The sequence below is a fragment of the Dendrobates tinctorius genome, unplaced genomic scaffold, assembly GCF_039654945.1.
Source record: "Dendrobates tinctorius isolate UK_male_01 unplaced genomic scaffold, ASM3965494v1 ptg000128l, whole genome shotgun sequence".
In the NCBI taxonomy this organism is placed as follows: Eukaryota; Metazoa; Chordata; class Amphibia; order Anura; family Dendrobatidae; genus Dendrobates; species Dendrobates tinctorius.
The window spans coordinates 5,520,353-5,536,513 of NW_027361796.1; the positions used below are offsets into that span (position 1 = coordinate 5,520,353).

General features: G+C 46.9%; 1 protein-coding gene across 1 annotated transcript in view; it reads left to right on the plus strand.

The window, feature by feature from the left end:
* Positions 1-16,161, plus strand: part of JAK2 (Janus kinase 2) — a 333,755-nt gene that overhangs the window by 145,991 nt on the left and 171,603 nt on the right. Inside the window, exon 3 of the mRNA XM_073542632.1 lies at positions 8,503-8,626. Within this exon, the coding sequence (XP_073398733.1) occupies positions 8,503-8,626 (124 nt within the window). The remainder of the gene's footprint in view (positions 1-8,502; positions 8,627-16,161) is intronic.

The window sequence follows — 16,161 nt, forward strand, 5'->3', positions numbered from 1 at the left end:
AATATGTACGGCAGAACATGGAATAAATTCCTACAGTTCCTAGGTAAGCCGTTAGAACAAGAACCCCCGATTAGTGCCATCTTGGAGTTTTTACAATCGGGGTTGCAGCTGGGGTTAGCGGTAAATACGCTTAAGGTTCAGGTGTCCACACTAGGGGTGCTCTATAACTGCAACTTGGCAGCAAATAGATGGATAGCCAGATTCATCAAATCCTGTCATAGGGCTAGACCGATTCCAATACCCAGAATAGCTCCCTGGTATTTAAACCTAGTTCTAGAGGCCCTTACAAAAGAACCATATGAGCCGTTACATCAGCTCCCCATAAAATTTCTGACTCTAAAAACCATCGTGTTAGTGGCCCTTACATCGGCCCGTAGAATAAGCGACCTGCAGGCTCTCTCGGTGAATCCACCCTATACACAAGTTTTTCAGGACAGGGTGGTACTAAGAACAGACCCAGCTTATCTGCCTAAGGTAGCATCAGATTTCCACCGGGGTCATGAGATTATCCTTCTGTGACAATCCAAAAAATTCAGGGTAGGAAAAATTCCATAGGTTGGACATCAAGAGAGCCCTGCTAGAATACATATCTGTCACTAGCCAGTGGAGGAGGTCCCAGTCCCTATTCGTAGCTTTTCAGGGTGCCAGGAAAGGCTATGGGGTTTCAAAAGGGACTATTGCTAGATGGATTAGGGAAGCCATTAGTGTAGCCTACTCAGCTAGTGGTGTTCCGATTCCTGACGGCATTAAGGCTCATTCCACCAGAGCCGTGGCGACCTCCTGGGCTGAAAAGGCAGAGGTATCGATTGATCAAATCTGTAAGGCCGCTAGCTGGGCCTCACCTTCAACCTTCTTTAAGCACTATAGATTAAACATATCCTCCTCTGCTGACTTAACCTTTAGTAGAAGGGTGCTGCAAGCGGTGGTCCCTCCCTAAGGTGTTTCAAAGTCTCCAAAAATCTCTCATGTGTGCTGTCATGGGTGAAGGGAAAACCACCATGGTTACTTACCGGTAGCCGGTTTTTCTGGAAGCCATGACAGCACCCGTATATTCCCCCCCTTTTTTTCACCGTATGGGTGTGCACGTTTAGTAGGGTGCTTTTGTGTGATGTGTTGGATTAACATGTACTAACCGGGAAGTCCTCTCAATGCTCTGTAACCCAACTGAAGCGGGGGAGAGGTGCCGCCCCTTATGTCTCAGTAGGTTCCTGGCGGGGCGGATCCCTCTCTCAGGTGTGCTGTCATGGGTTCTGGAAAAACCGGCTACCAGTGAGGCCTGTTTCACACATCAGTTTTTGTGTTCAGTCAAAATCCGCTAAAATGGCGGACAGCAGATCCGTTTCTGAACTGACCACAACGTTTGTCACCCGACCGTTATTTTAACGGATCCGTGAAAGGAAGAATTTTAAAGGAACCGCTGCCTGGGGAAGGGGAGAGAGAGAGAGATTTTCCAGCCACCAGAACACAGTTTAGAGTTAAATTTCAGGCTGAGTGAAGTCTTTCAGCCATGCGCAGTGAGAAGTGCGGATCCTGCCGCCCGAAAAAATGTTACATGCTCCGTTCGGACGTCAGAATTTTGGCGGATCCGCAAAAAAACGCATCCAACGGATGGCCATCCGTCAAGATACGCCGGTAATGCAACTCAATGGGGAAAAAAAAGGATTCGCCGAGCAAAATGGCGGAACCGTTTTTTTTTTTGCAAAACGGCGGATCTTGACTGATGGACAAAAACTGATGTGTGAAACAGGCCTAAGTAACCATGGTGGTATTCTTTGTCTGGCCTGTGGAGTAGGGTGGGAAGATGGAAGCCTATTCTTACAAAGAAAAACTTTCGAGCCCAGCTATGTTTTGCCAGAACTTTCATCAAGTCTGCCAATTGCATGTCGGAAACAGTGTTCTTGTTTGATGTGACGAAGATTCAACTTTTTTGTCAGAATTATAACAGGTATTTTTGGTGCAAATGTAACATTGTGCATCACTAAAAGAGGAAAATACCCCGAATGAAGCATGGTGGAGTCGGCATTATGGTTTGGGGATGTTTTCCAACAACCGCAAGTGGGACTTTAGTCAAGATGGCGCAAATTCTGAATACCTCCAATATCCGTTAATTTTGCAACAAATTCTTTAGGCTTGTGCTAAAAATATGAAGATGAAGAGGAACTTCACCTCTCAGTACAACAATGACCCTAAGTATACCTCCAAATCAACGAAAGAATGCCTTCTCCAAAAGAAGATCCGAGTTCTGCATTTGCCCAGTCAGACCTATTAAGCTATTATATCCACCTCCAGGCAGCAGCAATGTGTTTAGGGCTCTATAAGGGTACATCCATGCTGGATAAAAATCCTGCAGATATTCTGTGCAGATTGGCACATAATACAGATCTGCAGTGTATTCATATACCAACCTTGTGGATAAGATAACAATTCTCTCATCCATATGAATTTTCCCACATGAAAAATGATCTGTGGGACTTGCTCTAAGATTCATAATGTGTGTTGTGGCTTTTTGCATTAAATTTCTCTCCTTTAAGAGAGAAGCTGAAGGAGTCTGCTGGTTTCAAATTTCAGCAAAATCTATAATTTACCCATCCAGATTTTGTTGTGACTCTTTCACCCCTGTTTGATGTACCATAATTAAACTTTTACACTGATATGGTTAAGCTGCTTGTACATACAGTATCTTTGCAGGAGCTGTGTTCTTCTGGCCTTTCACAGGCATAGTTTCTGTCTCCATCTGAGGGCATTCCTCTCTACATTAGTCCTCATTCATAAGGGGGTAATATTATTTTACGTATATAAAAATGGTCTGAGTGTTTGGTCAGTGTTTTTAAGATTTTATGATCAGTGTTTCATCAGTAATTTTCAAAAATAATTTCATAAATCAACTAAATTTCAAAGATTTTAATCATGGACAGCACACACAGGCCTCACCAATGCCATCCGTATGTGGTCTGTGATTTTCATGCACCCATGAACTTGTATGGCTAATTTTGAGCCATGCCTCCTCTCAAAATTGGACTCGTCTCCCTGATTTTTTGCAAACGTAGAAATGGCTCACACTGGCAATTGGCATACGATAATTCTCTCATGCGAGAGAGTCAAATGCTATATGCAAATGACCCTCGACTCAAACTGCTGCGTGAGTGAGCCGAGTGTCATTTTATTGTCATCCACTTCTCTCGTATGCGATAATCAGATCACAGGCACAGAGAAGATGGAGAACTTTAATTTCTCCATCTTCTCCATTCTGTGCATATCGGGCTGCGCTCTGATGGCGTTGCATGCACCCGAAGACTTGTATAGGTGCACACCATCTCATTTATATGCTGCCAATCTCAGCAGGCAGTGATGTTTTTCTCATGCCAACTCGGCATAAGAAAATAACTGCTAGTCACCACTGCCCCATAGTATAACATTGGATCGAGTGCTGTCCAATTATAGCACTGTTATAATCTGGCCTCTCACCAGTCTGAGTGAGCCCATATTGTGACACTGGTGGGTGTGGACCCACTGCGCCATGGGCTGGGCTACCTCGTTTTCGCTAGAGCCTCTGGTGGTTAGGATAGGCTTGGCCACAGGTAGCCACCAGGTGTCACTCCAGGCAGTTTCTGGACATGCAGCAGCTAGCCTACGGGTCAGAGCAGGTATACGAGGTACAAGAGAGTGAGACAGAAGCAGCCCCAGATGGTCTGAGGCCAGGGCTGGCAGCACAGGGTCATGATATGTAGCCGGGGCCAGGAGCAGAGAGCTCAGACAACTCTGAAATACAAGCAGCTGAGTCGGTAATGGGAGGGTCAAATCAAACCTGCACCAGGAACCTTAGTTCAGGCAAAGGTGAGGAGGGAGGAGATGCCTAATATATAGCCCTTGTCTGACAGGGATCCGAATGAGGCCTTAAAGGGAATCTGTCAGCAGGTTTCTGCTACCTCATCTGAGATCAGCATAATGTAGGAAAAGAGACCCTGATTCCTATGATGTATCACAACTTCTGCACCTAGTAAACTATCAGAATTCTTAGATATAGCAGAACTTGAAAAGCTGACCCTGCTCCCACCACGCTCTCTATGTACATGGTTTATTGACAGGGAGTGGCTTATCAGAGGAGAGGTTAGAGACAGAAAACTTGGGAAGAGGCAGCAAGTCATAGCAATGATAATGTCCTAGTGATAAAACCTTAATTGCAAGTAAATGGCACACATCCTGATAAGTGACACATCTCTGAATTCAGTGTTCTAACCCCTACCTCATGCTGTCCTCAGGTTACATAGCATAACCCTGCTGATGGATTCCTTATAAGGTGTGTGTTAGTGCTCTACTTGCTCCCTGTCTACTCTATTTGGTTGCTCACTGACTGCTTCCCAGCATGTGAAACTTGATCCCTCCAGGTACATAAGTACAACCTGGCCTCTGATGCATGCATACAATTGTGGCCTGATAGAGGACTGGGTTAATGAATCTTTGTGGATAGGTTGAGGCCTGATTCACACATCTGTGTGCCGCAATCCGAGCGGCTGTTGGTTTCCTTCCGTGATCTAGACACTTGAGTATGCATGGCTTTAAGGCTGTTGAGTTCCGGTCAAGATACCCACAGCCGGCACAGATGTATGAATACAAGCATGTATGGCAGGAGTTTTTTCTGATATACGGTACATGCAAAATATTGACCAAAAACTTTAAGAGACATGTCTTGTGTGACCTATCAAAGTGTAAAGTGGAAGAGATAAATGTGTATTCATAGTACAGAGCGTCCCACAACCATTAGATAAACACTAGGGGTATGGCCATGGCCTGGCTTACAGAGGAATTTCACCTCCAACCACAGTAGTTTAGTAAGTGACTACTCCTATAGCATATAAACATGTACACATGAGTGATAAAGACTGGAAAAACCTCTTCCCTTTGTTTAACATGTCTCTCAGAAGGTCAGAAAATACTTTTTGGAGGACTTTTCTTTTCTTTCCTCCACATATTTCTCTTAAAGCTTGGGTTGTCAAAGTAGCTTAGTTATAGAGGAAAGCAGCCTATAATAATGGCGCTTGTCGCAATCATGGCTATGCTGGGTTTGGTTTAGACCCCCCTCTGATAGAAGGGCACCACCCGACCTGCCACATTTACACTGATTCTGTATCTAATCTAAACTGTTACAAAGAAAATCTGGACTTTAAAATACCAAAATAACATTTATGATCTCACTCTTTGTTTGTGCGTGTCCCTGTGCTAATATCTCTGCTACAAATTGTTTACTCATTTTTAAAGGGCAAACTGCTTTGTGGTTTAATTTTTTTTTTTTTCTTTTTTAAAACTTCACAAAAAGAACAAGTCACGACAGGAAGAGCCAATTGTGCGACACTCCACTTGCTGATTTCCAACTATTGATAAATAACCTTGTACCTTTTTTAGTTTTATCTATCTGCAAGGACACCGGTCGTAGGTTTCAAAACCGAACCGGTTTACTTCCATGCATCTGCCTAAAAGAGTCACAATGTTAGAGGCTTGTTCCGTGCCGTCTCCCCCTTTTTTCATACAAATGAGGAAATAAGTGACGTTATCAGAAAGAAGAACACTTGTGTCTTTATTTGTAATGTATTGTGTTGAGTAATAATTTATATGTGTGTTCAGGAATTTCTGTCAGCTATATTGTATTTTGCTTGATGATTCCGATTCATCACACTGGTGGACAATGTATAATGTATCAAGACAGAAGTTTTAGGCTGGTTTCACATTTGCGTCTGCGTTTCATCCGCAGCAGTCCGTAGGCATCGTGTGTTCCTATCTTTAACATAGTGTACGCAGGGGCATGCGTTTGCGTCAGCGTACGCATGCGTCGTTTTTTGGTGTGCAGCGGGGTCCAGCAAACGCAACATGATGCATGTTTGGAAGCGGCAAAAATCAGTCAAATATGTGCAGTCATGCGCATGCAGATGAGTGCGTAAAAAAAATGCATCACTGTATATGGGAAAGCATGCGCAAGGATATGTGTACGCATACGTTTGATACGCATGCATTCTTCAAAATGTAAATAGAAATTCCATAAGGCACGCCCATTTGTCTGATTTCATATCGAACACATGCACATAAACAATGCAAATGCAGCTTTTTTTGGCATCATTCATAAGATGATGCGGATAAAAAAAAGCTTCGTAAACATGTGTTTGCGGATGTGGATGATACGCTGCGGACTCAAACACTAATGTGAACCTAGCCTTACTCCTTTCTTTTACCTAGTATTTGCACCAAGAAATGTTGCAAACCATAAGTAAACCGTGACTCTGCTTAACCAAGCACAGGAGTTTAGAGCAGTTTTTGTAGCACGTAAATGTAACCGGTTCAGGACCCTGCCATTTTACCACATGCATTTTCTGGTTGTAAAATGTTTTCTTGTTCACATATTAAAAAGAGATATTTGCCTTTTTTTTCTGTGCCACGGAGCTGCGGAGGGATAGAATGGGACAGTGCATGGAGAGAGGGGCTGCGGAAGGAGAGAGCGGGACGTGGGTGGAGAGCTGGGCTGCTGAGGGAGAGCGCCCAGTGGAGACAGGGGCTGCGGAGGAAGAGAGCAGGCCGGCAAGTGGAAAGTGGGGCTGCGGAGGGAGAAAGCGTGATGGTGGATGGAGAGCTGGGCTGCGGAGGGAGACAGCGGGGCTGTGCAGTTAAAGCGTGGGTGCTGAGGGAGAGAGAGCGGGATGGCCAGTGGAGACAGGGGCTGCGGAGGAAGAGAGACGGTGGATGGAGAGCGGGGCTGCGGAGGGAGAAAGCGTGATGGTGGATGGAGACAGCAGGGCTGTGCAGTTAAAGCGTGGGTGCTGAGGGAGACAGAGCAGGATGGCCAGTGGAGACAGGGGCTGCGGAGGGAGAGAGCTAGACGGTGGATGGAGAGCGGGGCTGCGGAGGGAGAAAGCGTGATGGTGGATGGAGAGCTGGGCTGCGGAGGGAGACAGCGGGGCTGTGCAGTTAAAGCGTGGGTGCTGAGGGAGAGAGAGCGGGATGGCCAGTGGAGACAGGGGCTGCGGAGGAAGAGAGACGGTGGATGGAGAGCGGGGCTGCGGAGGGAGAAAGCGTGATGGTGGATGGAGACAGCAGGGCTGTGCAGTTAAAGCGTGGGTGCTGAGGGAGACAGAGCAGGATGGCCAGTGGAGACAGGGGCTGCGGAGGGAGAGAGCTAGACGGTGGATGGAGAGCGGGGCTGCGGAGGGAGAAAGCGTGATGGTGGATGGAGAGCTGGGCTGCGGAGGGAGACAGCGGGGCTGTGCAGTTAAAGCGTGGGTGCTGAGGGAGAGAGAGCAGGATGGCCAGTGGAGACAGGGGCTGCGGAGGAAGAGAGACGGTGGATGGAGAGCGGGGCTGCTGAAGGAGAATGCGGGAAGGAGGGTGGAAATCTGGGCTACGGAGGGAGAGAATGGGATGACGAGTGGAAAGCGGGGCTGCGGAGGGAGAGAGCGTGACCGTATATATCCCCTGTGGCTTATACTACTATACTATATATCCCCTGTGGCTGAGACTAAAAGGAGAAGCGAGAGGTGCAGGAGGAGGCTGTGTAAAATGCAGAAGCATGAGGTTTATTAATACTTGGGTAATCATTTAGTTAATTTGTGTTGCAAATCTGTAGTGTTTAATAAATGATGTGAAATGTTTTTATGTGCAATATAATCATAATTTGTTATAACTAACCACAGTTATTTACTATGCCCGGGCAACTCCAGGCTCTTCAGCTAGTGTATGTATATATAATATATATAATCTTTTTTTCCTGTTTCTGTAAAAATCAATTTTATTTATTAGATATTTGTTCAATGGGGGCAGAGCTAGAAACAACTATACGTACTTACGTGTATATATATATATGTGTATTATCCTCAGTTTCAGGAAAATATAAGCTTTTTGTCTGAGGAGCTGTCTGGGTTTCCTATGACCCAGCAGCTCCTATTCCCTCCCTACACCCTGTGATCACATGACTGTTGGGTCCAGAGGAGGTAGCACCCTCAGTGCTTCCTATTCTGTATACACAGAATCTGTATACACAAGTGATGGTTCAGCACTACGTATACAAAAAATAAATAAAGTACAAAAATTAAATAAGGTAAATATGGTAATAAATTCTATTTATTTTCTCTTTGTGGAGTCTGGCTGTGTCTGACAGCTGCTCCCCAGCCCACCGACTCATGCATTATACTTACACTCACTTTACATTTTAGAGCTTCAGTGCAGACCAATGTGTGGACTGCCCATACATTTAGCGTCTATGGGTGTTATATGAGCAGAATCCACAAGAGTGAGGTCTATTTTATGCCGCAGCTCTCAACTCTGCAATTTACAATGTAACCGTGTTGCATTTTGAATCATATGTGATAACACAAGTTGTTGTTCAATTGTTGTACTGCCATTTAATAAAAAGTAGATGATGTGAATATCGAAAAGATTTATTGAAAAGGCTTGTCATATTGAAGTCATTCAACTGTACTCTCCAAATATGTCACACTTAACTCTGCTTTGCTTTGGTTTCAGGGGTGACTCCTGTATATTATACCCTGTTTGCTTTGCTGAATGAGGCTGACCGAATATGGTACCCTCCCAATCATACCTTTATTGTGGATGAGACAAGCAGGCAAATAATGAAATTTCGACTAAGGTGAGGTTTTGTTATGGTTTTTGTTATTGTTTGACTTGGGTATGGATTTGTTATAAAGCAGGGCCTGAAAAATGGCTTTTGTTTTAATTTACCAAACTAAACTTGATCTGACTTTAACCCATTAAGGACCAGGGGTTTTTCCATTTTTGCGTTTCCATTTTTTGCTCTACTTCTTCCCAGAGCCATTACTTTATTGTTCTGTCAATATGGCCATGTGAGGGCTTGTTTTTTGTGGGTTGAGTTGTACTTTATAACCGTACCATTGATTTTACCATATCTTGTATTGGAAAACGAGAAAAAAATTTAAGTGCGGTGAAATTGCAAAATAAAAAAAAAGTGCAATTTCACTGTTTTTTTTTTTTTTGGGGGGGGGGGGGGGGGATTTTTCTTTTGTAATGTTCACTAAGGCTGTGTGCACACGCTGCGGATTCCGCTGCGTTTCCGCAGCGGTTTTGGCCGCTGCGGACACGCAGCAGTTTTAGCTGCGGTGTACAGTACCATTCATTTGAATGGGAAAAAAAAAAACGCTGTGCCGACGCTGCGGAAAAAACCGCGCGGATTTGCTGCGGTTTTGAATCCGCAGAAAGAATTGCATGTCAATTCTTTCTGCGGAAACCGCTGCGGGTTCCTATCTCCACCATTGTGGAGATAGAGAATCCGCAGGACCAAACCGCAGGCAAAACCGCAGGTCTTTGGACCTGCGGATTATCTGCGGTTTTTGCAAAATCCGTTCGGATTAATCCGCAGCGGATTCCGCAGCGTGTGCACGTACCCTTAATGTTTAAACTGGCCTGCCATTATGATTCTCCAGGTCATTATGAGTTTGTAGATACCAAACATGTCTAGATTCTTTTTTATTGAAGTGGTGAAAAAAAAATTCCATTCTGATCGGAATATTTCTTTTTATATATTGATCGGCGATTTTGAACGCGACGATACCAAATATGTATAATTTTTTTTAATTTTTATTTTTTTTTGTCGTTTTATTTTGAATGGGGCGGACGGGGGTGACTTTAACTCTCTATGTAGCAGAAATGCTCACTTGTAGAGTTGAGCGACTTTTGGTTTTTTAGGGTCGCGTTTCGTTTCGTGAAACCCGACTTTTCCAAAAGTCGGGTCGAGCAAGATCGTCCGATTATAGGGAAAAGTCGGGGTCGTCCCGAAACACGAAACCCAATGTAAGTCAATGGGGAATAAAAGTCGGCAGTGAGAGGAGGACAGGAAACACACCTACAGTGCCCATTTGAATGCCAAAAGCATCAATTCTTCTTACTTAAGCTTGTCAACCTTAATTAACTTCATAATACAAGTTACGCACTGAAAAATGGGGGTTATTTGGCTAAAGTTGTGGGGGGGGAGGGCTGGCTGCAGGTTTTCATGTGCCCTGGGCGAAAGAGCGCCCCTTTAACACATACCACAACTCATCATGCTCTGATACGGCAGAGAAATAGCGGTATAGTACAATGAAAAATACCTCACTTTTTACATCTCATGACGAGGCCCATCTATTTCTCCATACAGAATCATTGGTCCCATATAATGTTTGAAACAGTATATGATGAGCTCCACATAATGCTACAGTATATGTTGGTCCCCATGGATGAAGCTCCACTGTCTTATGGGCCCAAATAATGCTCCAAACATAATGGGCCCCATTTCTAATGCTCTAGTGTATAATGGGCCCTGTAAATGCTGCTCTAGTGTCTGATGTCCACCTTTGGAATGTTCCAGTGTATGGTGGGCCCCATCTATCATTCTCCAGAGTATAGTGCTCCACAAAAATTGCTGTCCCAACATTGAAAACAATCAAATAAGTCTCCTCGCTAGGGAATCCCTGTACTTGTCTGGATTCCTCGTCGTCCCCATCTTCCATCTCACTGCACAGTATTTCAACTTTGCAAGTGCTGTGATCCTGGGCAAGCAGGGGGGGCCCACTCGTTGGTGACGGCACTGGCACAGGGCCCCTGATAGTACGGTGGTGTGTCTGATGGCGGGTGGGCCGAACCTGCACTTTCATCTGCAGCTTCCTCTTTGTCACCGTGTAAGATGGAACTGTATATGGGAAGGGTAACCTGAGTTTCATCAGGGTCAGATTCAGGTCATGTAGCGTGCGAGGGGAATGTAGTGGTCTGGGTCAATGTACCAGCAGATTCATCGAGCAGTGGCTGGGCATCAGTGCACTTGTGTCGCCCCAGGAGTACGGTCACCACAGTGGCATTACCTTCTTCCTAGGGAGTGTGATGTCATGCTTGGGAGCAATGAAGGATCTCTCTAGCAGGTTAACTGATTGGGCGGCGTTATTCCCACGAGTCATGACCCTCCAAACAGCGTTCATGAAGGCAAAGTGTTTGTTTTACGTGGGCAGTATGGTTGCAAAGCTGAACCTTAAAGGAATGTCCAGAAGGGCACCACCAGGAGTGGAGCCTACGGTTAAATTCGACTCCACCTGGGAAACCTCAACCATGCCAGCTACAGAACAGATGCACACATTGCAAGCTTAATTCCGTTAACGAACGAGACTCCGTCATGCCCCGCGGTCCGAGTCCGGCTTACTAGAGGGACACGTGAGGCTCTGGCACATGAGACTGGCCAATAACTGGTGTGTCATGCCCTTACATGTCCGTGGCTGCATGTGCGCTACACTGAAAAGGCCAGCGTTTGTCGCTTACAGGTGCAGATAACCCGCTGAACAACGTTAGTGATGGGGATCACTGATTACAATTATTACCCGCGAACAATGATTTCCCAGTAAGTGCAGGTCAACCGCAGTTCCGGAATTAGGCCTAACCGTCATTCCTGAAAAAATGAAAAACTTGCGTGTGCAAACCACAGGTGCTGTAGCTTGCTTAACAGCTCGCCAGCCGTTCTCACGCCCAGTATGGATTACACGTGATTGCACAAAGGTGAGAAAGGGTACCGTATCCCCGGATAACATGTATGGATAGTGTACACATTCAAAATATATGTCTCAGTAGGCAGGCTCAGACGGTGTTAGGCCCAGTATGGATTGCACGTGATTGCACAAAGGTTAGAAAGGGTACCGTATCCCCGGATAACATGTATGGATAGCGTACACATTCAAAATATATGTCTCAGGAGGCAGGCTCAGACAGTGTTAGGCCCAGTATGGATTGCACGTGATTGCACAAAGGTTAGAAAGGGTACCGTTTCCCCGGATAACATGTATGGATAGCGTACACATTCAAAATATATGTCTCAGGAGGCAGGCTCAGACAGTGTTAGGCCCAGTATGGATTGCACGTGATTGCACAAAGGTTAGAAAGGGTACCGTTTCCCCGGATAACATGTATGGATACGCATTCAAAATATATGTCTATACATCAGGAGGCAGGCTCAGACGGTGTCAGGCACAGTATGGATTTGACGGCCCAGACTACACAGCGGAGGAGCAGGGAGAGGTAAAGATTGCAAATGCTGGGGCCCTGCCCAAGCAAGGGGGGGCCACTCGTGGGCGTCGGTACTGGCACTGGGCCCCTCATAGTACGGCGGTGTGTCTGACGGTGGGTGTGCACCACCACCGTCAGAGACACTTGATTGCACTATGAGGGACCCTGTGCCAGTGACCGCGCCCAAGAGTCGGCCTACCCACCTGTCCAGGGCAACGGCACTCGCACGGTGTCGTGCGCTAGGTGGTGACCCCGGCCATGGGGGGGGGGGAGGCAGCACAGTTAGGGAGTTTTAGAAAGTGGCATATGTTGATGTTGGACATTCAGCTGATGCAAAAGGTGAAATAGGTCAAGTCCCAGGAAGAGGTGGACCAAAACAAGCCATTTTTCTGTCACCCTATGTGTCATCAGAGGAAGGTGGGACAAAATCCTTGGAAACCCATGCATGGTTCATTTTAATGAAGGTTAGATCATCCACATTTTGGGTTGACAGACGGGTCCTTTTTTCTGTCAGGATTGATCCAGCTGCACTGAAGACTCTTTCCGATAGCACACTTGCAGCTGGGCAAGCGAGCTCCTGTAAGGCATATTGTGCCAATTCAGGCCAGGTGTCCAGTTTAGCGGCCCAATAGTCAAAGGGGAATGACCTGTGTGGGAGAACATCGATATGGGAGGAAAAGTAGTTTGTAACCATAGTTGACAACTGCTGTCTCCTGTCACTTTCCATCGATGCAGTATTACCAGTTGTGTGAGCGGTACTTGAAAAATCAGTCCACAACATTGTCATGAAACCCCTGTCTCCAACGCCACTTCTGCTGTGTGCACCACGAACACCTCTGCCAAGCTGCCCCCGGCCCGTACGGCTCGTGTGAGAACCATCACCGCTGCTGTGTGCTGGGAATGCCTCAAGCAACCGATTTACCAGAGTTGCTTGTTTATTAGCCAATATTAGGTCAAGGTTCTCCTGTGGCATGATGTTTCGTAATTTGCCTTTATAGCGTGGATCCAGGATGCTGGCCAACCAGTAGTCGTCATCGTTCATCATTTTGGCAATGCGTGGGTCGCTTTTTAGGATCTGCAAGGCATAATCTGACATGTGGGCCAATGTTCCCGGTGTCAATGATGCACTGCGAGTGCTGGTTGGAGGAGCACTTTCTGGCAAATCCACATCCCTCCAGTCACGCACAAATCCTGTACCAGACCTTGCCACGCCAACATTTTCACTTGCCCCACGAGATGCATCCTCCTCCCCTAAGTAATCATCCCCATCATCCTCCTCCTCTTCTTCCTCCACCTCGTCCAGGAGAGGTCCCTGAGCAGACAATGGCTGAATGTCATCAAGGATTCCCTCCTCCTCTTCCTCCTCATCAACATTGGCTGCAGACCCCTGCTCCTTAAGGTGCGTCAAAGTTTGCATGAGCAGACGCATAAGTGGGATGCTCATGCTTAGGATGGCGTCGTCTGCGCTTACCAGCCGTGTGCATTCCTCAAAACACTGAAGGACTTTACAGAGGTCTTTCAGCTTCGACCACTGCACACCTGTCAACTCCATGTCTGCTCTCAAAGTGCCTGGCCGTGTATCCTCCCACAAATGCATTATGGCCTGCCTCTGCTCGCACAGCCGCTCCACCATGTGCAGGGTGGAGTTCCACCTTGTTGCAATGTCGATAATGAGGCGGTGGTTGGGAAGGTGGAGCAATCGCTGCAGCTTCTGCATACGAACGGAGTGTACAGGCGACCGGCAGATGTGCGCACACAGTCTTCGCACCTTCTGGAGCAGGGCTGTTCACTCCGGATAATTTTTGAGGAAGCACTGTACCACCAGGTTCAAGGTGTGAGCCAAGCAAGGTATATGGCTGAGTTTTGAAAGGGCTATGGCTGCCACAAAATTACGGCCGTTATCACTAACTACCTTGCCTGCCTCAAGATGTACACTGCCCAGCCATGACTCAGTTTGTCGCTTCAAGTACTCGGCCAGCACCTCGGCGGTGTGTCTGTTGCCCAAACACATCATCTGCAACACAGCCTGCTGACGCTTTCCACTAGCTGCTCGATAGGGGGACACATCGTGTGCAACAGTGGCAGCTGCAGATGGAGTGCTCGTGCGACTGCGCTCTGTGGACGAGCTTTCGCTTCTGGAGGAGGAGGGTCGAACGCCTACAGCCAACTGTTTCCTATACCGTGGGCTAGGCAGCACTGTCCCACCACCGCTGTCCCCTGTTGACCCTGCATCCACCACATTAACCCAGTGCGCAGTGATGGACACGTAACGGCCCTGGCCATGCCGACTGGACCATGCATCAGTTGTGAGGTGCACCTTTCCGCTCACTGACTGCTTGAGTGCATGGACAATGCGGTCTTTCACATGATGGTGGAGGGCTGGGATGGCTTTGCGAGAGAAGAAGTGGCGACTGGGTAGGTCATAGCGTGGTACTGCATAGGCCATGAGTTCGCGGAAAGCTGTGCTTTCCACCAACCGAAAGGGCATCATCTCAAACGAGATTAGTTTGGCAATGTGGGCGTTCAAACCCAGTGTACGCGGATGAGAGACTGAGTACTTTCTTGACCTACTCATAGTGTCTGGGAGGGTGAGCTGGACTTGAGAGCTGCATATGGTGGAAGTAGCGGTGGACAGGGCGGACTGAGAGAGGGTTGATGATGGTGATGGAGTTGGTGTTCTTTCTGATGGCCTAGAATCAGTCTTTCGTTGATATAACAGTGGGATTCCCTGACTGCTGTGGCCTTGCAACGACACCTCAACATTTGCTGCTGTGCTAACCGGTGGGCTTACAGTGGGGGAAACAATGTAGCGTTGCTGACTACCTTCGTTGTGATCAGTTGCACATGTGGCACTTGAGGTTTGGTGTTGTGTCCACGCTTGCAAGTGCATGCTGGTTAAATGTCTAAGCATGCAACTGGTATTCAAATTTTTCAGATTTTTCCCTCGGCTAAAGGTCTTTGCGCACTTCTTACAGATAACCTTGGCCTGATCATGAGGATTTTGTTCAAAAAAGTGCCACACTGCACTCTTCCTACTTTGGCAGACATTTTGCGGCCTAGCACGCTGTGATCTTTTGACCCTCTGGACAAGCTGTCCAGCAACTCTTTTGATGTTTGGAACCTGTCTTTGGAGTGCTCCGGGCCTGCCAGATAATAGCTGTTGCGATGTCGATGTCTGCTGTGGATGCTCCTCATCTGAGCTATTGGAAGCAGCACCCTCTTCCCCCAATGGATGCCAATCTGGGTCAACAACTGGGTCATCCATCACCTCCTCTTCTATGTCATGTGCACCTTCCTCTGTGTCACCGTGTATGGTGGTATAGTGTGCGGGAAGGGGCACCTGAGTCTCATCAGGGTCAGAATCTGGCTCTGTACACTGCGAGGAAAATGTAGTGCTCTGAGTGAATGTACCAGCAGAATCATCCATCAGCGGCTGTGCATCAGTGCACTCCATGTCAGATTCATCTTGGCCTGGGTAATTCACCATTTCACTTGATAAGCCAGGCATGGTATGTGAAAACAGCTCCATGGAGTAATCAGTAGTATGGCCTGCGTCATCCTTCAATCTTGGTTGGGGTGAAGGACACAAGGAAAGGTGTGGTTCATGAACATGAGCCTCCAATGACGACTCAGTGCTTTTACTTTTTACAACTGAAGAAGAGGAGGCGATAGAGCTGGAGGCTGAGTCAGCAATGTAAGACAAAACTTTTTCCTGATGCTCTGGCTTTAAAAGCGGTTTGCCAACTCCTAGAAAACTAAGCGTTCGAGGCCTTATGTAGCCAGACGATGACGCAGGCTCAACACCTCCTGCATTCGGTCCTATTTTGCTCTTGCCACTACCATCAGATCCACCACCAACACCATCATTACCAGTTGCCAACCCCCGCCCAATTCCACGGCCTCTTCCACCAGCCTTCCTCATTTTTGGTAGAAATGTAGACAAAATCCAACAAACTATATAGTAATGTAAAACAAGGTACAAGGTGTCTATAGGACAGGGGAGATTTTGAATCTCTGCACACACTTTTGGACACTGGACACTTTTGGATTGTGTGAGGCCCAATGAATATCTGAGCGCTATGTGACAGGCTCGATGGCACAGCTGTGACCAAAGTGACTAGAGGATAA